Raw genomic sequence first — 23,062 nt, 5'->3', positions numbered from 1 at the left:
CTCCACTCTCCCTCCCTCTGCTCCCCTCTATCTTCCCATTTCCTACATCACGACCCACTTCTCTATTTATTCAAGCCTGTCCTTCTATCCCTTCCTCTACTCATCTCTCCATCCACCCAATCCCTCATTCTCCGTTTCCTAATCCTGCGGAGAGAGACCCCCAGACATCCGGTTCATCCATCCCTCCCTTGTCTCAGCGTATACCCTCCTCCCTCTTTTTCCACCTTGTTCACTTTTCTTCTTTTTTTTTTTTTTGGTCAACACAAGTGAGCCAAAAATGAACAGAAAAAAAAAAATAACAAGGAAGCAGAGAAATGGAGAGGAAAAATGAGAGCAGGAGAGAGGGAGGCAGAAAGTGCTAATAAAATAAATGACTTGCACCTTGGAAAGGAAAAAAAAAATGGAGAAAAGATTGTGGGGTGGAGGGTCGGGTTGAGAGCCGATTTAGCCAACCACCCATGAAGCTGATTAGGCAGCCTGCGATCAGGAGGAACAGCTTTGCTTGTTAAACTTTTCACCTCTGTGAGCTCTCAGCCCTCACCATGTTAAGGCCCCCTCTCCTTCCCTCCTTCCCTCCTTCCCTCCTTCCTCTTCTCTCTCTCTCCCTCCCTGCCTCCTTCTCCCCCCCCCCCCCCCCCCATCCCTCCCTCTCCATCCCTCCATCTATCGCTTCCATGCTCCTTCTGCCTGATAGAATTTGAATGTGAATGCTGGCCGTAGTCCCCATAGCAGGCTTAGCACAGAGGGCAGGCAGCTGCCCCTCCACAACCAACCGAACCCTGGGTCGTCTGCTCTTGCTCTCTCTGCCCCCCCCCCCCCCCCTGTCTCTCTCTCTCTCTCTCTCTCTCTCTCTCTCTCTCTCTCTCTCTCTCTCTCTCTCTCTCTGGGGGTCACAGGTTCAATCACCGGCCTGTGCCTGGAGGGATGGCAAGAGGAAGATAACGCGCATAAAGGGCACTGGGGGGAAGGGGGGGGGGAACCGAAGGAGAGAGGGGTGAGGCAGACACGAGCAGTTTGTCCCTAAAACAGATGAGAAATTTAAAGAAAGGAATATTGAGGAGAGATAGTGTGGCGTCTGGATTTCACGCTTTTACAGGACAAGGTGTGGGAAAGGGGATGAGATGTGAGAGAGGTGTGTCAAGGGAGAATCTGGAGAAGAACCTGCGGTAGCCATTTAAATCACACATACCTCCTGTTTTCTGGGTGGTATGACATTGTGAACTGTACGTGCAAGACATGCCCAAAACCACCATATTCTCTGATTTTACACTAGTATACACTGGACACCAACCAACTCGATATCACGCCAACGTGTGTAGTACATTGTTCAGTCCACCAGACAATACCATGTCAGGGTCATGGTTTGCCTCGCTTAGATGTGAAAATTAAGGTGCCTCAGGTTTGGGAGCCAATAACCATTTGATCGGGGCTACGAAAAGATCACAATTTGGGTTAATAATAATTAATTTTATGTAAGTAACTTTAAGTACGTCATATAAGTTCTATAACGGTCAGTACGTGAATTAAATGCGTTACGTTATGTGCAAAACCTACTCGCGTTACTTCTACGTTGACTTTCTCACAGACCTGAACACTGGTCATCCAGGTAAAAGTCCTGTGTTTGTTCCCTTGGCCTTCCTCCTACTTGAACTTTATCACTCTTTGTAGTTTGTCACATGACCTCCTTCTCCTCAGTCCTTCTTCCCTTTTAATACATTCGTGTACTTTACACACACGGGCGACACAAAACGTGACACTGACTTTGCTCCTATCCTTTGCTGCGATACTGGGCTGCTTGTACATATAAGAACTTAGAACTGCTTTTGCATGTATAATAAGTAATCAGTCAGCACTTATACATGATTTATGTGTATGTGTTGCTACATTTACTGGTGTTTTAGATGGGATATGATTGAAAGACACCACTTTAAAGTTATAAAGTCATTTACATTGTGAATGTATGCTTTCACATATTTGATTGTCTTACATCGGACACTGCTGGTTAGGTTGCAGCAAAAATTGAGCCAGGTTAAGCTTTTTCAAGAGATGATGAAATAGTTTGAATTGTGTGGGGTTTTTTTTGCATTAATATTTATATCTTAATTTATCTCTGAAGCACATCTTTACTTTTAAATGTCCTCTACAAATAAATGTGACTAAATTTGGCTGGAGCCCTTTGTATTGGCACCCCTGCTGTGTAAATGCAGTGGTCTCACTGAAATTATATAATAGTTGTTTTTGTTTTTTTCTTCCATACAGTCTAATGTCAGCTGAGTACAGCATATGACCTGCAGGGATTATAGTTTAAGTGAGACCTACCCTTGACCACAAGTTTAAAAAAAAAAAAATCTACCACCACTTTCATTACAGTATACTGACATGGACATGTAGAAATGAACAAATGCATATTGTGTTCGTTAGATAAAGTGTGGAAAACATTCACAGCCAGATGTTCTGATGCAGGAAAAATTTTATAAACTGTAACCCACAATGTCATGAGTGCCACAAAGGAGCCTAATTTGTTGTCACCATTTGAGTTTGCGCCATAAGTAGGTTTGGGTTACTTTCATAGCACTTAGCTGCTAAAGGAAGAGAATTTGGGGTCAGTCTCAGTTTTTGTTTGTTGTTAAGAGTCCTTTTCACACAGTTCTCCACTATCCTCTTTTCAACACACACACACACACACACACACACACACACACACACACACACACACACACACACACACACACACACACACACACACACACGAGCAGACCTACTAAACTCACTTTCATAAGTCTCTGATCATTTGGCCAGACGCTAAGCGAGCTGATTAGCTGGTTCATGCCCAAACTGCCAAGTCTGCTTAAAAGGGCACCGAGCGGGCACCACGTGGGCAACCGCACAAAGTGTGTTTGACAGTGTGACTGAGAGTAGCCGTGTGTGCAGAACAATTGGTGGTTTGACAGAAGATTTATTGGTAATTATTCTGATGATTAAAGTAAATTTTGAGAGCAAATGAAAAAGTTTCTTGCTCTTTAATGTTAGGATTTGCTTTCACATTACACTAAACTGAATATCATTAGACTCCTTGCAGGTGATTGGATAAAAAAAAAAAAATGCACAGCGTTTTGGAAATTGGACACACTCCCTCGATCTAATTTGTCATTTTGGGATTTTCTTGAAAATATTTTCAAATTAAAGGTGCAGGGAAAGATTTAAAAAAGGTTCAGTTGAAATATTACAAATGTGTATTTTTTTTGGGATGATAGTGGGCATTAGAGTCGAATACACGTTCATCTTCTTGATTCTGTCGGCAATCAGGGTGCCCTCAACTATTGAAAATATAGATAAGATTAAAGAAAATATTCCATCAAACTGAAATATTGAACAAGGATTTCTGTGGAATTTTTCGTTATTGCTTTCCATGTTTTGTGCTTTTCAGATGCTGAGAGAGGGAAAAGACGCATACGACGAGAACATCCACTATCCTCTCCTCATCACCTTGACCAAAGGACCTCAACCTGTCAGCCACACTCACTAAACCAAAACAAGTGAGCCAGCTGTACACAATACCACTTCACGTTTCTGCATATTTTAAGGAGAGCTGGACATATTCTGACCTAGTAACCATCTGCCATACGCCAAAACTCTGTAAATCTAAAACACAGTCACTCATCCCTTTAACCAGTAGCTCTGTCATTGTGGTAGTCAACCAAACACATCAGCTGAAGTCAGACAGTTGCGCATTTTTTTAACTCTCCGTCCAAAAAACAATTTGCCAAACAGTTATATGGCCATCCAACCAGGTAACCAGTCAGTACTGTGTCAGACATTCAGTGACCTATCATGGCTATTAACCTGTTATTTACTCATCAGTCCAGCCAACAATCCGGTCAGTTAGTCACGTATATTGTGAGTTATTCAGTCAGCTGGCCCCCTTTGACCAGTCAGTATTAACCTATGCCACTGTGTTTCTGGCCTCAGCGTGGAGGCCAGCTTTAATTCATTAACTGTCACAGACTGTGGAGCCGCTCACAGTTTCCTCTGTGTTTCCTGCTTTAAATTTCTTTTAATGCAACTCGTTCATCCCAGTCAGAGGTCAATATTAAGAACTTCTTTTGTGCATTACTCACAATAGTGCATTACCATATTAAGACACCTTCAGAGTAAGGAGCAATTGTTGTTGTCCAGCAGCTAAGATTGCATTGTGCACTTGCGTTGCATTGCCATGGGCACAAGTAGTCCCCATTACATCACATAGCAATTTGATTTTACAGATTGTACAATTCTTTCTCCTCAAACTCCAGCTTCACTCGTGGTTTAAAAGTTTAAAATACAGTTGATGAATTCCTAAACGTGTAATGTGTGTTTGAAAGGCCTTAGCTTCATTTTATCTGCTGTCGTGAGTCCTACAGGTTCCACTGAGAGAGGAGGATATCAAAAAAAGTGAGGGAACAAAAGTAGGGCTGACAACTAAAAAGCAGCTAAAAAATGAATCATCTGATTGTCACTAATGTGATACTGTGGCAGCTGCTAAACACTCACAAGCTGCTGGTCTGAACATTCAGGAAGTGTCTGTGTGTCGAAAGAGAGACACAGTACATGCACATAAGTTGTAAGAACTCCTTCAGTATTATTTTTATTTATTGACAAGTGACTCCAATACTGTGAAATCCATAAAAAATAAATATACTGTAATGACTTTCTTTTAAAGTAGATGTCTAAATTGTCTCTTACCCCCATTGTCCACTGGGTGCAGACAATCTGCTGTAATTCCAGCAGTTGTGCCACTGTCCATCATGCTGTGTGAGCGCAGCATCTTCATAAAAGCTTATGTTCGCTGGGTCTATTTTTGCTGTAGCTGCTTGAAGCTCTGAGTGCAACGTTCATTTTTGACTGTATGTAAATGCCTACATACTGTGTGTTGACATTTGACAGGAAATTTTAGTTCATTTGTTGATCAATTCAGATTTTTCATACGAAAACGTAATGTCAACTCTTTGAGTCTGTGACGCAGGAGAAGGATACGATTTTCTTTCTGCTGATAATTCAGAAAATACAGATACAAAGACGACAAGGGAGTGAACTACAGACATACGAAGTATCTATAACTGTAATAAACATAAATCAGCTGCAAACACAAAAAATATGTAGCGTCTCCCAAACATATCTGAAAGCTGTCTGCTCAGGAGCAGACTGCTTGAACATGTTGCGGCCTCCTCCAGCGGACATCCTGAGTTAGAATATAATGTTCCGTCAATCTCCTAAGAGCAAACACGCTTACACATTTCAGACCAGTGGCTTTTACTTTCCTTCTGACATTTTTTTTCCCCCAACTGTTCTACTCAGGTCTTTTCTCATGCATTTACCTGTCTCCTGTTTCTTGTGGTTTTACAAGAACGGCAAGTGTCACTTAAGACTAAAGTTTTACTGACAAGGTGTTTCCATATTTCACTGTGATCCATCGCTGTATACGACAGCCAAGAAGCTATGCAGAATCTCCCGATGGCTGCTGTTTACATTCTTGTTAAAAGATAATCCACATTCAGAAATGAGAGTGTTACTACTTAGAAAAGAAAATTAAGCCAGTTTTATCAGTAGTCTCAGTGCTTTCAGGATATAAATTGCAGTGCGTCCATTTTCCCATTGCAAAGTCTGAGAAGGGTATTTAATTGCATTTTTAATTTGTAATGTGATTTAATGCATACATTTGATATGTGCGGGCTAACATGTAAATCCCCTCCCAACTGTGACTTTGCACAGTGACTTCATCACTGTCTAGTGTGACATCACCAGGGCTAACAGCAATATAATTTGATGCGCCTTTAGCATCAGGCCACTCTGTTTACCGTGGCATCCATTTTACGTTGCTGCTTCTTGCAAAATCACTGCCTCTTTTAGTGACAACATCTTCACCTGGTGCCCCCTCAGTCTGCTGTGATGTCACATTTTCACTGGGTGATGTCGTCACTCCTGTCGTGATGATATTAGTGCTTACACTTACCACTTCTCACTGTGACAACAGGCAGTCAAGAAACCACTGACAGTCAGCGTTACTCAGAGACAGTCGTGTGGTCTTGATCTTGATTTTGCTGAATATCATTAATAGTGAATAGTGTTGCAGCTAAGAGTTACGATGGGCTAACATATTTCAACAGATGTGTGTCACTGTGCTGTGGGATGTGTCAGCTTGGTTTAGGGCTGGGTACCAAATTTCAATACTTTTATGGCACAGACGGAATTGCTTTGATATTATCTAGTATTAAAATGCCTTATCATTCTAAACCAAATTTCAACCGAAGCTACATCCACATAAGAACATTTTCCTTTTAAGATGCCTTACTTTTGCGCCATATATGTAGAAGTAAATCTCATACATAGGCTCTACTTTGGGGCCCCCGCTCACATTATACATCTTACAGCAGAATGCCATATTTCCTCTTTTTATAATCATCGGGCACATACCTGTCTGAAATGCATGCACTGCAGTAAATTTTGTTTTCTTTAATGCGTAGCCACCTAGCTAGTGTCTATCAAAAGTGATAGCAAGAGAGGCTTTTAGCAGTAGTTTCCATGAGGCCTTTAGGAGACATGTTAATTGTATCTACAAAAAAAATAAACTGGGTGACACTCTCCCCCTCTAAACTGCATGATAGCTAAAGATTTATACCATTATGTGTCATGTAATTTTCTTTTTCTTGAAATGGATCTCATAAAATTTGTATATAAAAACAAGTATCATCCACGAGCGGTATTGAAGAAGGTATCGGTACCCATATCAATAATCTTTGAACGATACCCAGCCCTAACCAGATTTTAACTTGCATTATCCGACAACATTTTTTTGAAAATGTTGGTCATTAGCAGGCCAGGTCCACACTAATTCAAATAATGTTTTTCATGCAGAAGTACAAGACAATTTTCCGATTTGGATAAAATTGAAGCTGTTTTTATAGCATTTAGCTGCGCAGGGACACAAGGCATTTTCAAAAGTATTAATATTCAGTTATTATGTGATCTGGTGTGAAGCTGCTGGATCAAGTGTCCTGTTCATGTTGTGGAACAGGAGTGTTATAGTGCCTCTAACAATTTTGATTTTGGGTTTTTTGGTGACATGACACAAGAAACACAAAACGTTTATGAAATATTTCAGTTTATCCACTTTAGTGTGGACATGGCATCATATATTGACTTTCAATTCACTATCAAAGAATGTCCTCTGCTTCACTGTAATAAAAGTGGGTTGAATATTGTATTTGTCCGTCTATGGGTGGTGAATTTTTTTTTGTTGATGAATAAAAATAAATACATTTTCTTCAAGAAATGTTGATGTTCTTCTCTTTAAATTACAGTATCAATTGGAAAATATGCTAAACCATTTTTCATTCTTAAAATCTTGAACCAAAATAACAAACATTTCAGTATCACAAAAAAAAAAAAAAAAAAAACTGCTACTGTGCAGAAGTCTATATATTTTCTGTTTGAATTAATATATTTTTCCTTCTATAAATTATTTTTTTGGGAGCAGGTTAACAAAGCTGCTTGTGTGTTCCATTATTAACAGTCCAGTGTTAAATGCTCACATGTAATAAAGTTTTTCTTCAGGCCCAGATCATCTGGGGCCTGTGTTTCAAACACAATGGCCTCCTGCAGACTTAGCTGGTTCCAGACAAGGTAACACACACAGATACACACACAGGCGCTCACACACATACACACATATCAAGCCCAGTCAACAGTCTACCCCTCCACAGGAAGAAAAGAGAGAGGATAAAGGAGGGAGGGAAAGCAGTACACAGCAGCTAATCCTACAGGCTCACTCTTCTGTTTATCTGTCAGAAGAAGGGAGGGAGAGTTGGTAGAAAAGGAGGGGGGGGGGGGAGACCAGTGAGGCCTCCTGATCTGTCTTTTGATATTTTAAAGAGGTCTGTTCTCTCCTCCCCAACATTCTGCTGGAGAGGCAGAGAGCGGAGATAGAAAAAGCTACAGACTGAGGCAGAGAGAGAAAGACAAAGGCTGGAAAAAGACAAGAAGGCAGAGGAGGGGGGGGGAGGGGGGGGGGGACTGAAATGGGACAAGACACACCGAGTGGCTGGAAGGAAAAGCAAAGTGAGACAGCTGGAAATGAGGTGAAACTAGATCGAAACAGCGGGGAAAAGCTTCAGCCTTGAAAGAAAGGAGAAGCTGACTGAGAGACTGAGATTGACTGGCCGAGTGAGTGATCGAACAGAGAAAAAGAGAGAGACAGAGTGCTCCCAGCTCGACACAAGGGCCCCATTAACTTGACCACTTGCCCTTTGCACACAAAGGCAGGGCCGGCCCACTGCCCCTCCCACCCAATTATCCACGATTAGGCTCAGTGCACTGTGTCAAGATGGAGAGGGAAGGAAAAGAGGAGAGGGGAGAAAGGCGAGCACAGGGAGGAGGAAGAAGGGGACAGAGGGAGTAAAGGAAAGAGAGCGAGGACTGGAAGGAAGTGAGGGGTGGATGATGAAGGGCAACAAAATTGTTGTTAACACTGAATGTATTTGAACATTTGGTTCGCCACCCTCCATGCAAATTAGTCTTCTGTGATTTGTTATAGCTTTGAGAGGGAGCTACACACTGTGTTGTACTTCCCACTGTTATAATTTCTGTATTTGCTTATTTGTTTACTGTTTGCCATGTGTTTCTATATTTTGCTTGTGTTGTCCTACATTTTTTTTTTTTTAGATGGATTTCTAATTGATTGATATTTTTCAACATATGTTTTGTCAAAGCAGTTAAGATGTTGTCTTCAGTTTGATTTTGCTTTATCTGTTATTTAAAGGTTTTCTTAAATCAACAATAATTAATGTTTTGGCCACTTTGAGGCAGCAGAATAATGCAACACAATTACATTTTCAAAATTGTATATACTGAACTTGCAAAGTAGCAATTTCCTATTTACACATCCAGGTGACATGGAACGACGTTAGCCTTCATTTGAAGTCATGTTTCTGGCCCTGTGACCAATAGGAGTCCATCATTCACTTTTCTTTTACCTCCGTTTTGGTCTCCTCCAACCCTTTACTCTGCTCCACTGTGCTCACCAGTTACTTGCTTGCTTTGTTTGTCTGTTGTTCGGCTGCCTTAGCGAACCAAAACATGAAAGTCGTGGTACGTTTAACCGAAACAATGAGCTGAAAGACATGTAGAAACTCAGTGGACTCTTTGTCAACTTGTCACCATGAGCAATTCTTACATGAAATATAGCCATCTAACCCAGTGGCTCTGACGTGGTCGGTCACTTTATTTTAAGGATACAAGTTTCCCCTGTTAATGCGTGCATGCAGTAACAGTTCGCTGGCTGCCAGCGTTGTCATGGCAGCAGTTGAGCATTTGTAAACAAGGCTTGCCGAGGTCTGCCTTTTCATTTTTCTATTTTCTATTTAAGACGGTTTAATTTCGATTCTTGAAACTCGATGAAGATCACCAGTTTAAACTTCAACTAATTTAAAAATAACTTATTAAGATATGTCTGCCTTTTTATTTCATTGGGTTTTTAGCCCTAATGATTTTTATTTTTTTTTGTTTCGTGTATTTTACAGTGCATGAAAGAGTTGTAGAACTGCACTCATTTTTTGTTAAATGAATTTGACTGGCTCAACAATTTCAAAAATGCGGGTCATGAGGCTGGACCGGTTAAGAATCACTGATGTAATGCACCGTTATAAATGAAACAAAACTGATATGGCAACTTGAAGCACATGATTTACAATAAATTGTACATACATGCTGTATATGCATAAAAAGTACAGTCTGTAAAAGATTGAAACTATTTTCTAACACTTATATTCACCTTTTGAAAAGCAGACGGGGCAGCTGGCAGCCAACATGGTGACCCCTACACCCCAAAGCACACATCGGCCTCAGTGACATGATGTCCTCTTGTCCACATCCTACTTTCACACAAATACAACAAAACCCACCTCGTGGTACAGTGCGTCTGCCCACGCGTACAGTAAAAACAACCCTGGCACACGGACGCACACGTAGACAAATACACAAATCTTCCTAATGGCACTCACCATGAGCTCAGTTGCAGTCCAGCCGTGTTGTGTCATGTTGTGCTTTGTTGATACTCAGCTGCCAGCTAGCTGGCATCCCCAGGGCCTTGGGCTGGTTGCCACTGCAGCATGGCACGCGCACACACACACGCACACACACACACACACACACACACACACACGCACACACACTTTGTTTATCGATACAGATTTTGCTCTCAGTTTTATTTGCACGATTTCTTTGGTGCCACAATTTTTTAAACAGCTCTCCGAAAAAGTCTTTAACACGTCTTAATTTTTGCTTTTGAAGTACAAGGTCAAAAAGAGGTAGTTAATTTAATCTGGGCCAAATGGATCGACTCTTTTTGTTCAGCCTTTGTATTTTCATTTCATTTGCCCTCATTTCACAGCATTGAAAATTTCCATTCCATTGTTTTATGTTTTGAGGTAAAGTAGTGCCGAATACATTCTTAAAGGTGGATGCCTTTTGTGGCCATTTAACTTGCAGTTTAAGCTGGAAGAACATGTTTACTTAAAAAAAAAAAAAAAGTATTTTAATGGTGAAGAAAAATAGCACAGCCCTGTATATCACGGAAACATTTTTTTTTACATGCAGATTCTGTAGATGGACACACATGTACCCTCTCACTTCTGTCTCACTACAGAGACTCCATGTTTAGATACGGGTGGTGTGGGCCAGGTGGGCTCAGGTGGTCCCCCCCCCCCCCCCCCCCCCCCCCACACACACACACACTCCCGCCCCCCACCTCTGACATGTGCACTTTCACACACAAACATGAGCGAACACCATCCATATGTTTCAGGGCATACTGTACGTGTGAGTGCACCGAGTGTGCGTTTCACAGCCCAACATGTTTACACGTCCTCAGCTCTACTTTGTAACTTCCCTCCCTCCCTACCTCCCTACCTCTCTCCCTCCCTCCCCCCCTCCCCCCCTTCATCACTCCGTCCATCGCCCAAAATCTCTCAAAACCTTTCAAGCCTTTTCCTCTCTCTTCTCCTCCTCAAGGCAATTTAAGGAGGGCTTTTTAAATGATCCGCTCATTATCGGTAGTGGAGTCATTTTGGTTTTTCAGCTCTGTCTGCTTGCCTTCCTGCTTCCTATCCCCCCCAACCCCCACACCCTTCCCCTTCCCCTCCCCGGTCTCCGCTTTACCTCTCTCTGTTTTTTAAGGGGCTTTTTTTCTGCGATGCGCCCCCACCCACCCATCCTCCTACTCCTCCCTCCAGAATGGCTTTTTGGTCGGTTTGTTTGTGCTCATGAAGTGGAATGCAGCAAGGTCCCTGAGAGCATTTTTTTTTTTTTTTTTTTTAAATTTAGAAAGCCATCGAGTATGAGTTGACGTCGCTGAGTGGGAGCTGCCCCCACCTCTCACACACGGACGCACGCTAACACACATCCCCCGTACACACACCTGATGCTGGCCTTGACGACGATAATGTTTTTCATTAGGGGGAAGGAATTGAGAAATATGTGGAGGTGGAATTGTGTGGTGTTGAGGTAGGCATTTGGAGCTGAGTGGAATAGGATACCGTCTACAGTGGGAAACGTGTGGTGTTTATGTGTTTATTATTGTGCCTCATTCAGAAGGAAAGAAAAACAACAGCTTTTTGTCGCTCTTCGACGCATTCAACGGTCGTAAACACACAAAATCAATTCTGCAACTCCCATCTGTTCTTTCAGGGGCTTGCCTGGCTCTATAGGCTGCTTGTAGTGATCCCCATTTACCTGCTCAGCCTCTCCATCTTTAATACCCATTAAACCTCTCCATACGGATATGCAGGAGGCTAAGTTCACTGTCTGACTTATTAGCTGGCTGACTGGAGGGAGCTGAGGTCAGTCAGAGGCTGGCAGTATACACACACATACACACACATGCAATTTCACACAGTACAGTGATGCTTACACATGAGCTTATAGCAATGGGTTGCTAATTGAGGGGGCTGCGCTGTTGACGAAAGCACTCAACTTATCGCTGATTAGGTCAGGCTGGGTGGAGGCGAGAGACACAAGGAGGGAGAAAGAGGAAAACAAGCTGCAGGACATATAGGACACACGAGTGGTTTGGGTTGGTCGAGAGGCCTTCCCGTAAATGTTGACAGTCTCTTGTGGCAGTGTTTACCCTACTTTTAATGGGAGAGGGCCGACATTAGCCACTGTAGGAGCCATGCTGAATTAACACCTGCCTCTCTGCACACGAGCAGCTCGTTTGGTGCTATTGTCTGCCTGTGACTTTGTCAGACAGTTAATCAGCGAGGCCATTAATCAGTCTGTGAAACAGCTAGTTTGACACTGAACCACCAAATCTTTACATTTATTGACCGAGAGCGATTTCAAGTATCAAGGTGTTGTTCAAATAATGATTCTTTTTTTCTTTTCACATGACTATGTTTTGCGTGCGTTCATATTTGATCATTATTATCATTACATTAGGTTCTATGCTCATATTCAACAGCACTTTCAATGTGAAATTAAAACAAACATTTTTTTACATTACAATTTTAGTACAAAATTAAGTCCATGCCTAATCTGCCACCTTGATTTATCAAAGATTCCCTCCTGGTGCGTGTCATTACATACATATACTTGGAATAAATCTAAAAATACTAATTTGTATCTGATGTTTTTCCACAAAAAAAAAAAATCAATTATCTACAAATTTGTTAAAGGTTTGTTAAATAAAATGTAATATTTGCCGCTCAATCATGAAAATATTTTTTAAATTTCAAAACTTTAACCGTTGGACACATTTCTCAACTCCATTTCCTTTCAGTGTATTCATGTTGGAGGTTACAGTTTGCTGAAATTGCACACTGGATCACGACTGACTTCTAAACGAGTTGTGAAATCGCAAAATCATCTTCTTAGGCACATGTCGATTTCAGGTGAGCACAGAGAACCTTTGTCCCTTCAGTAAGTAAGTAAGGAAGCTTTTATTTATCAATTAACTCAAAACAAAGTAATTGATCAAATAAATTAATTCAACATTTGGTATACTCTTTGTATTAAAGTTACAATCTTGGATGCAAATGTAAATAGATAACCCCAACTGCAAAATTCAAAATATATAAAACAAACAAGTCTACAATTTTCAGATTTTATTTTTTTTACAGTAGTAATATTTGTAATCAGTGGAGTAAAATAGACTTTTTTTTAAACCAGGAACAGTTGATAAAAAAAAAGGTTTCAGCTGATACACCTGTGATTTATGTGGTAATAAAATGTACAGCACACTGGGCCTTTTGCAGATATATTGGTAAACTTTTTATTTTGTTATTTAACTCTTTTTTTTTTAGCTGTTTTTCTTTTCAAGGAACATTAAAGACAAAAAATTAACACAAACATGAACACACACACACAAAAAAAGAAACAAAACATCACAGACAAAACAAAACTATAGCAAGTTCTCCGCAGTGTTCATAACATTAATGATTCAAAAATCCATCAGCATCAACAGTTTTAGTGGCCCATATGGATCAAACCTGGAAATAAAAGTGGCACAACCAAGGCCAAAACTTGAAAAATAAATATTCACTGTATTAATTATTCATGAAACATACATTCAAAAGGTAAATACATTTCTCAAAAGTAGCCACTGTCTGACTCCTATGAGAGGTAAACTTTTGTAGAGTTTTGAATACAGTACAACACACAGTACATCGTGCATTCATTTGTTACCCTCGGTCGAAAACAGAAAATTAAGTTGTAAAAATTTAGCAGGTGCGATTTCAAGGACTTTCTGTTGCCCTGTTCAATGAACGGCACCAGCCTGTCATACGTTCTGTCAAACTTCCTGCGTACCCTTCTGTCTGTCTGTCTGCCTGCCTGTCTGCCTGCCTGCCTGCCTGCCTGCCTCCTCACCTTGTTCTTTCCATAATTTGTTCCTCTCTCTTGCCCCCCCCCCTCAACCCCCTCTCTTTGGCCTCTGTGCCTGTGGTCGCCAGGGAAACAGCTCTAACCTGCCAACCCATGTTCCCGTGGGCCAGGGGGCCATTAGGGGCCAGTCAACGAGCCTCTCTTCCTGCCACAAGTGGTGCTGGCAGGATGGAGAGGGCCCTCGTCTCTGCTTTGAAGGTCAATGAGGCCGCAGCCCAGCACTCTGCCATTGACTCTTAGCCCTCCACCCCCCCCACCCACCCCCAACAGACTGGCACCACAAAATTTAGCATTGAAAGGTCTAACTGAACCCCACGCAGGTATAACCATTGTAACAAGTCCTGGATGTAACAGAAAATTACTGCTACACTTTTACACCATGCAGTGATGAAATCAGTTAGATGTTTAAAAATTGTATATTTTTTTATATCAGCGTATTCTGACCAGCATACTCTTGAAGGGCTTTCTTGAAAACAATTTACTCTGCAATGATTTAAAAAAGTGGATATAAACTCTTCACAGACCACTGATGTCCAAGCTTTTCAGTCTGTGGCCTCTTCAAATTAAGTGATGTCTACACAATCTCCACAGGCTAACAGTTCTATGAGCTGCTCAAAAATACTTTTCCTTAAACAGTTTCATGTCAATTATTGTTTTAGGTTTGAGGAGATAAAACTATACTCCATGTTAAGAAAGAGAGGAGATGATTAGAGATCACAGAAATGAAACAAAAAAGAAATAAGGATTTTTGGTTCTCCCATGACTCCCATCCCATTAATCAAAGTGTGACCCTGTGGATTTATCTTCCCACTCTTTTGTTATTGGGAACCACAACTGTAGACTGTTAAAAAAATACAAGTAAACACAAAAGTGGATTAAACAATTGTCACCACAATATAAAATGTCAGTTTAAAGTCGTTGAATCTGTAATTTTTTTCCCACAGTCTTCTTCTCTGCCTGCTTACAGGGTGGCATGCACCTGTTCCAAACAATTTTCCGGCCATTCTGTTTGGGGGAGGTAAATACTCCAGCAACCACTTGTCTGCCTCCTTAGGGGGAAATGTACATAGATTATGTCCACACTAATCCTTCTGCGACAAAAAGGCATTTTGCTTCAATACGGCAGTCGTGGAGGGTTTGAACAGATACACTTACTCTTACAAACACACAAACACAAACACACACACACACACACACACACACACACACACACACACACACACACACACACACACACACACACAATTTGCCGTCCATATGTGCACAAGGACATTGGTGCAATTAACCTTTAGCTGATTCAGTCCTAGTACTCTGTTTGATTGAATAGAGCTGGAGTGTTCCCTAAGCCATAACCACAACCTCGTGCGTGTGTGTGTGTGTGTGTGTGTGTGTGTGTGTGTGTGTTAGGCAGAGAGAGGGCGAGAGAGCAGTGTAGTTCTGAAATACTGAATGTTGAGCTTTAAATAATGAGAGTATTGGGGAAGTGCCTTTCTTCATAGTTTTCTTTTGAAATGCTGCATGGCTCTGCCTGTAAACCTGTCCAAGTGTGTATGTGCTTGTGTGTGTTTTTGCCCCTGGTTCGCCATAAGTGCAGCCACTTCTCCAGCCAATGAGTTCAGACTCTGAGCTTCAGTGTTATGGCCTGGGTTTATCCTGCAGAGGAAGAATCCTCTGCTTCAGCCTGTGGCCCTGGCAGACTGTCATCTGTCAAGAGTCTACTAGCCTCGAGTTTTCTTTTTGTTGTTGGCTTCAATGATTTGAGCTAAGTATGTGCTACAAATATTGGAACCCCCTAAAATATTGGCATGATTCAGAAGAGTCAGCTTACTGTTGCCCTGCATGTTTATAGGCACACACTATATTTATTTTTTTAAGTTTCTCTTCTCTCTTGTCTTTGCTGTATTCACTGGTATGTATTGTATCATATCTGTGATTACGTGTGCGTCTCTCCACTAAACACCGAGCCCTGAATGTCTCACCTGCATCACAGCCATGCAGGAGGAGTTAGATATTTGTCTGTAGAGCAGTTTGTGCCCTTTGGTGCCAGCTGATTCAAACAAGTGGCCAGTTGTCGAGACAAAAATTGAGCACTTTACTTGTGTCAGTCGCTGGCCTGATTCCCCTGCAGCTCTGCTGTGCTAGCGAGCCGTGATAGGAAACAAGAGTGGCAACTCTTACCCACTTATGTCTTCAGTGAATAATGCATGTGTGGACCAGTCAAGTTTTTCTCAATCTTTGAAGAATCACATACAGTTTTTAGTAGTTGGCAAAGTCTCTGAACTTCTTGAGCGCACCTTATACACGACCATCTCTAGCGAGTGAGATGAGGGTCTCAACATCATGGCCTCACCTTTCTGTTCTTCTCCTCAGTGGATATCAATTTTAAAGTTGCAACTAACACTTAACTGATAAATCATGTGTGATTGTTGTAAAGATGTCACAGCTCATCATTTACCAGTAGAAATAGGATAAAGAAAGATTAAAAACACCTTTATCTAAAGTACAGTTTTAGTTATTCATTTTTTATTTAGTTGGTACTGCAGACAAACAAAAACATTAATTTAACAAGGAGTCCCTCCTCCATCTCCAGATTGTTTTTGGATGCAGCAGCATACTAGTAAATGCAGAATAATGGGGAAGGTGGAGAAAGATGGAGTGTTACGTCAGGTATGTCAGGATAAAAAAGTCAAAAGAAAGCTCTTTTTCACAGTATTTGAAAAAAGTCACTTAAGAAAAAATTCTTAGAATCTGCTGCAAATATGAGTTCGATAAGGGAACAAACATAAACAACAAGTGTTTGTTAAAAATGCTATTTCCATCTTATGTCTGTAATCAACAATATTAAACTGCAAGTTGAGACAATTTCAGTGAAGATCATGGTCCATCAGTAAGAAGCTGATTTCTGTTGGTAACTGAGCCTCTAGATTTGTAGTAAGAAATCTGTAGCTGTGCTTTTTCATTTGACCTGCTGCTGTTTACACTTATTAACACAGTGACGTCGCTAATACATTCCTCAGTGTCACTCTTAGGTTTCCATGTCTTTAAAGACTCGTACATGTATGCTCAGTTTATTGTCGCTTTGTGTTTACTTAATAAACCTTAGCCTTTGTAAGTCTGTATGTACATGTACATGTGTGCACACTGTGCTACTGTACAGCCGTGTCTCCCCTGCAGCGTGCTCATGCTATAACATGGCTGTGCAAGCTTAGAGTCATGCAGCTTTCTGTTGTGCGCTACTAACTCACACGGCTCTATTAATTAGCTGTTTGATGCTGTTAATTGGGCTCCCACTGCTGCACTAATTGATAACGCCATTGCCATTGACAACACGAAACACAAACACGGAGAAGTCTCTCGGCGACAACCTATTCAGGCTCCAGAGAGTGAGAGCGGGGTAGGTTGAAAAGCGGGAAGAAGTGATGGATGAGAGTCAGGCCTGGGGAGGAGAGGAAAGAGAGACAAAGAGAGATGAGATGGGGGCTGAAGAAGGAGCAAAATTTCATGTTTTACAATGTAATTTTCACCAAAAATTATTCTACATATTGATTACTGTTTTGGTATTCACGATTTGTGGCTAACTCTCACAAACAACAGTCTGTGTTTAGGTTTCCATTGGATGAAAATGTAAATGCAATCTCATGTGTCAACACCAGGTAATAGCAATATCATCTTTCTATTGCTCTGTGATCTGCATAGCTCCACACCCCTCACCTCTCTAATGGCACTGTTCAGCTATTCATGGAAATGTCTGTTATCATATATAGCATGTGTTTTTACCTGTCACTGTCTCAGACCCTGAGATGCCAATGCTCAGCGTTGAAAGTCAAAACAATATTATATGAGCAGCCTCGCTGTAAAATTCATTTCGAGAGAGGGAATGTTTATATCTGAATTTCATCAATTAGTATTTCACACAGGTGGCGCTGAAAAGTGCTGTAATTGTAGCTTTTTTTTGTGATTGGAGGTGTTATTCTTCGGAAGCTGTACTTTTACAGCTGAGGACCAAAGAGTCGCTGACAGAATGTCTTTAATTTTCTCTCTTTCAGATTGAGCAGAATGTGTAATTAATTCAAGTAAGGTGTTTGAGTATGGTTTATAGGAGTGTTATCACCCTGTATCATCATCAGTTTGGCCAGTTTCAGTCAGAATATCAGTCATGATCAGAATTTTGATGTCGTGCCAGGTTTATATTTTTGGTTTTGTGTAAAATATCTTGACAATCATTGGATGGCTTGCCATGAAATTTGGTTTGAACATCGTCGGACAGGATGAATAAATTTGCTGCTTGCTTGACTTTTACATTAGTGGCATCCTTGTGGTGTAAATTGAAAACAGTCAAAACAATCAAAATTTCAGAAAGTTATTGAGGTTGGTTCAAGAACAAATCCTGCAAACATTCTTAACTTTTACTTTGATAATGATAATATGCATATCTAAGCATGTTAAGAAGCTTAACCAAGAAAGTGACCATTGTTCACTGTACACGTTACCACAGTAACATTAGCATAAAGCTCAAAACACACAGCTGCTCGCATGGCATTAGACGTTGTTTTTCCTCTTCTGTACATGTGTTTTCTTTTCTGTCTCTTTTCTGTGTGTACATGTCCACATGTCCACATTTCCAGGTGTTCATGTGTCCACGTGCATGCATCCATGGTGAGTACATCACTGCCTTTAATGGTGACAGTAGTGGCAAATTACAGACTAGGCCTGACTATTACTCCATCACACACACACACACACACACACACACACACACACACACACACACACACACACACACACACACACACACACACACACACACACTCGCATACACATACGCACACACACGCATACACATACGCACACACACGCACATACACACACACTCAGTCTTTCGCTGAGGCTTTTCCATCCATTTTCTAAAGAAAAGTACTCTCACTCTTAAGCTGGTATATGGCCTTCCTACTCTCTTGCTATTATATGTCTTTCCATTAGAGGCAATTACTGCTCAGACTACTGGGCTACCTCCAACATTCTCATGCGGTTTTATCACTTTTGGTCAAAGAGCTGCCTTGTTCATGTCAAGTATGCATTGTACACGCCGGAAAACAAGTTACATGATACTTCGGTCAACAATTACGTATAGCTTAGTATTTTTATGTTAAGCATTTTATCCTACACACATATACAATTAATATATTTTTTCTCCCATCTTTAATTCGACTGTAACAGGTCTGTCTTCAAAATTAACAATAAAATTAAACGACATGCTGCTCATTTTAGATTTAGTTCTATAAAATCAAAATCATGACAGTAAATTATTAGTAGATAATTCACTGTCAAGAGCAGCATACATTGTTCTTGAAAACTGTCACATGGAAAACACATCCAGCACGTGCTGCCCTCAGTTTAAATGAACCTTTCTGAAGACAGCGTACTGTAATAAACTTGTGTTCCCAACTCCCATTGCTCCTGAGAGACTCATAAACCAGCCGTGACCTGACAAAATGGCGTCTGACAACATGAAAGACAACTTCCTGTATTTGGCCCCAGTGGCCAATAGTGTTCTGCTCTCATACATCAAACGGAGCTCAATAGGAAATGTCCCTGTGGAGACAATAACAACCTTGGTGGCTTTGATTTAGCCGGAGACCTCACTGTACAAACACCGCACGCAAGCCTGTATACCGAGGCCAAAAGGTACCCGAACCTACTTAAACCGGACGGAGGCTTTTATTATGTTCAGTGTTGAACATCAGACGCTGGCCGAACTTCCTGCCAGCAGAGGGAATATGTTTCCTATGTCACCAGGCCACTGTGTTTGTGTACACATGCATTGTATTATTAGTACTCCTCCTCAGCTTTTTGTAAACCTTTTAAGCACTTACTGTTTTAATATTTTTACGTTTACAATATGAATTTTCTACTATTCATGGAGGTTTGGTTTCACGAAAGCACCCCGATGATCAAAATTTTATTCATCTGGGCATTTTTTCCAAAAATCTGACTTACCTCAAAGGTCCTTCTGCTTACATCGCCATAAATAAAACAAGGTGAACTGACTGCACTAATTCCAGCGGACACATCTGCACACTGCTTTCATTTACAGGAAAGAAAAATCTGACTTTTAGCCTTCTATTGAACTGAGTTAATATTGCCTTGACTGTTATATCACATCAAATCTGATTATACTTTTTAAAAAGCAATAAAAGAAAAAATATTTGCACTGCAAAGGTTTAAAAGTCTGATTTACAGTTTTTTTTGCTGTGTTTTCTCCCCAGAAAAACAGAAACCAAAAGCAGAGTGTCTTCTACAGGAGACAAGATTTGCATATCTGCCATGCCTCCCGACAGGCAGAGAAGTGCTATCCTGACAGGCCTAATGAACTAGCCATTTAAGTGGTCAAATTATACACTCATCCCTTTTTATCCTCTGATATCCCGTCTTTGTACAGGTGATGGAAAGGCAACTTTCACCATTCACACCCCTTTAGAAAAACCAACCTCGCCTAATCCCGACTCCCTTCTCTCCCTCTTTCTCTCTCTTATTCTCTCTCCATCTCTCTACCCTCTATTCCATGACATTGGCGGAAAGTGCAAGCATTCATAGAATCGAAGAGCGAGGGAGGCAGAAGGGAAAAGGCAGTGCTCTGGGGCTCTTTTGTGGAAAGAAATCATGTCGAAAAATAGAGCCGGGGCAAGAGAGAGAGCGAGTGAGGAAGTGAGAGAGAGAGGGAGAGAGAGAGGCTGTCACAGACCTCAATGGCAGCATTATGTAAATGGCTGACATCCCCTGATGTAAAGCTGAATAGAGACACATTAATGTCTTGTGTATATTTAAAAAGCCTGGGCCCAACTCCTCAGGATTGCGAGCGGCAGATCCCGTAATCATGTTGACGAAGTAATGGCAGAGAATTAGTTGTCCATTAAAAGTGTATTATGCACCACGCTGGCACATGAAATTACTCTCAAATAGTGGAATGGCTGAGGGGGAGTGACGAGGGAGAGCAAGATAGAGATGGAGGGGAGTGGGAGGAGGACATTGATGGATCGTGCGTGCGCGTGTGCGTGTGTGTGTGTGTGTGTGTGTGTACGTACGTGTGCGTGTGCGGGCGTTCATGTGTGCCTGCGTGTATGAATTCCCCTGCTCTGACTTGGAGAAGCAGGTGATTGACATCTTTAGACTTTGAGAAATCAAAGCAGTGTGAGTGTGTGTGGATGGGCGCACAGCGGGACCTGAAAGATTCTAATGAGGTTATAGAGGGCTGGGTGTCACATACACACATGAACACACGCTCACATGTACACGCACACACACAAGTGTAGATGCGTGACAAGTTAAAAGGACAAGAGCGGAGCTTGGAACGGGATAATAAGATGGAAGAAAGGGTAAGAATATCTCTCAAATTAGTGAACAGATAAAGGCTTATTCTTTACCCCCTTGGCTTTTGTTGTTCTCTTGCACCACATGAACTGCAATTGACATTAATGTAGTACTTGATATGAAGAAGAAATATTTCTGTGATACAAAAAGAGGCCCGCAAAGCGGCACAGCTAAAAGGAAGACTGTACGTGGACAGGTTGTGTCAGTTATCTGTTCTCGGTCGTCTTTAAGCGTCAGTCTTTAGAGCCTGCTGTCATCCTTGTCAGATTTCCGGTGTCCTTTTGTGGGGCCTCATGTGTGGTATTTGCAGTGAGAAACTCTAGAAGTTAGTGATTCTTCAAAACCCAAATTCCCCCTACGTTTGTTGCACTTGTCAAATAACACGAATATCACTTTTCTGTTCGCTCCTTCCCTGCAGCCTTATTCAAAGAGCTCATGTCACAGGCACAGAGGTTTGAGTTTTTTTAGACGCCAGCCAAATACAGTGAAGTTAAAATAAACATCTAAGTGATGGTTTGCCGTCCCGCCTCCCTCCCTCCTCCTATCTTTCTTTTTTCCTCCATTCTTCTCTCATGTCTGAGGCGATAGAAATGTAATTCAGATGTCAAAACGCCCCATCTCGCTCTCTCCCTCTCGCCCTCTCCCCCATCTCTCTGTCTTTCTCTGTCCTTTTCTAGTCCGTCGTTCCTATTGTTCTTGTGGCTGCTCCTTTATCGAGCGAGACATCGCCGAGAGGGGGGAAGAAAAGAAAAAGATGACATGCTTTCTCAGCCCGTTGCAGCGCGTCCCCGGCTAGAGTGGCTTGTCATTTGAGCGATAGAGGAGTGACAGCTTCTACTGTAGAGGGAACACCCCTGCACCATAATGGGACTGACTGGGCTGCCACAGACCTGTCTGTCTGCCTGTCAGTCAAACCTGTCCATCAGCTCTCTGTGACACAAACCTGTATTTCTGTCTGCACTGTACTGCTGTCTGGCCTTTTGTCTGTCTTGCTCTTAGCCTCTAAGAAACTCCATAAGTAATGAAATCTGTGTCTTTCTCTCTGTTTGAGCGTCTGTATTAGTATTTACTTGACTGTAAATATTACTGCATGTCTTTGGCTGGTTATTGCACTGTCTCCGTGTCTGGCTCTTGGTCCTCTCTCAAGCTTTTTCTCACTGATCCTACATTTACCAGGTATCTCCCTATCGTAGCCCACATTTCCATCCCTTGCAGTATGTATCTGACCATCTAGCAACCAAATCAGCCGTCAAAATTACCCCTTTGACAGCCATTTGATTGCTATGACATTTCAGTATACATCGCCATTTCCAAAGCACCCTACTGTACATGACATATACAGTACGACAATAAGATGCTCACACCGTCCCCCTGTTCTTGAAAACGGCGCAATTTTCCCATGCTGTTAAATGGTCTTGTTAGAAGTCCACTGAATGGATTTCAAATATAGTATGAAATACAGACGATATCTTCATAATGATTTAATTGCATCAAATAATGCAAGGCCAGCTCTTGCGTTTTTTTATGTAGTGATTTGTTTCATTTGACATCATTTCTAAGCATTCATGAAGGCATCGTGTTTGGGATCATTATCATGAATGGGATCGCTCAAGAACGTCTTGAGAGAATTTCTTAAAATTTTGCACAAACGTTTTTAATTGGACTCAAAGATGAACGTATTCGATTTTAGAGGTCATAAATTTGTGGCCATAACTCAAGAATTCGTTAGCTAATGTTGACAAACGTTCACACAAATGTCAAACAGGATAAAAAGATGAATTGG

At 41.4% G+C, this 23,062-nt stretch overlaps 1 protein-coding gene across 1 annotated transcript in view; it reads left to right on the top strand.

Moving 5' to 3' along the window:
• camkmt (calmodulin-lysine N-methyltransferase) overlaps window positions 1-7,303 on the top strand; it is a 102,390-nt gene extending 95,087 nt beyond the window's left edge. Inside the window, exon 11 of the mRNA XM_069144371.1 lies at window positions 3,428-7,303. Coding sequence (XP_069000472.1) covers window positions 3,428-3,526 — 99 coding nt within the window. The 3' untranslated portion in view covers window positions 3,527-7,303. The remainder of the gene's footprint in view (window positions 1-3,427) is intronic.
• The last annotated feature ends 15,759 nt before the right edge of the window (window positions 7,304-23,062 follow it).

This window comes from Embiotoca jacksoni, unplaced genomic scaffold (assembly GCF_022577435.1).
Source record: "Embiotoca jacksoni isolate LCO1_2020_lvr unplaced genomic scaffold, fEmbJac1.0.p SCAF_12, whole genome shotgun sequence".
NCBI lineage: Eukaryota > Metazoa > Chordata > Actinopteri > Embiotocidae > Embiotoca > Embiotoca jacksoni.
The sequence above is the reverse complement of the archived record's forward strand: the minus strand, read 5'-3'. Positions and strand labels throughout refer to the sequence as shown.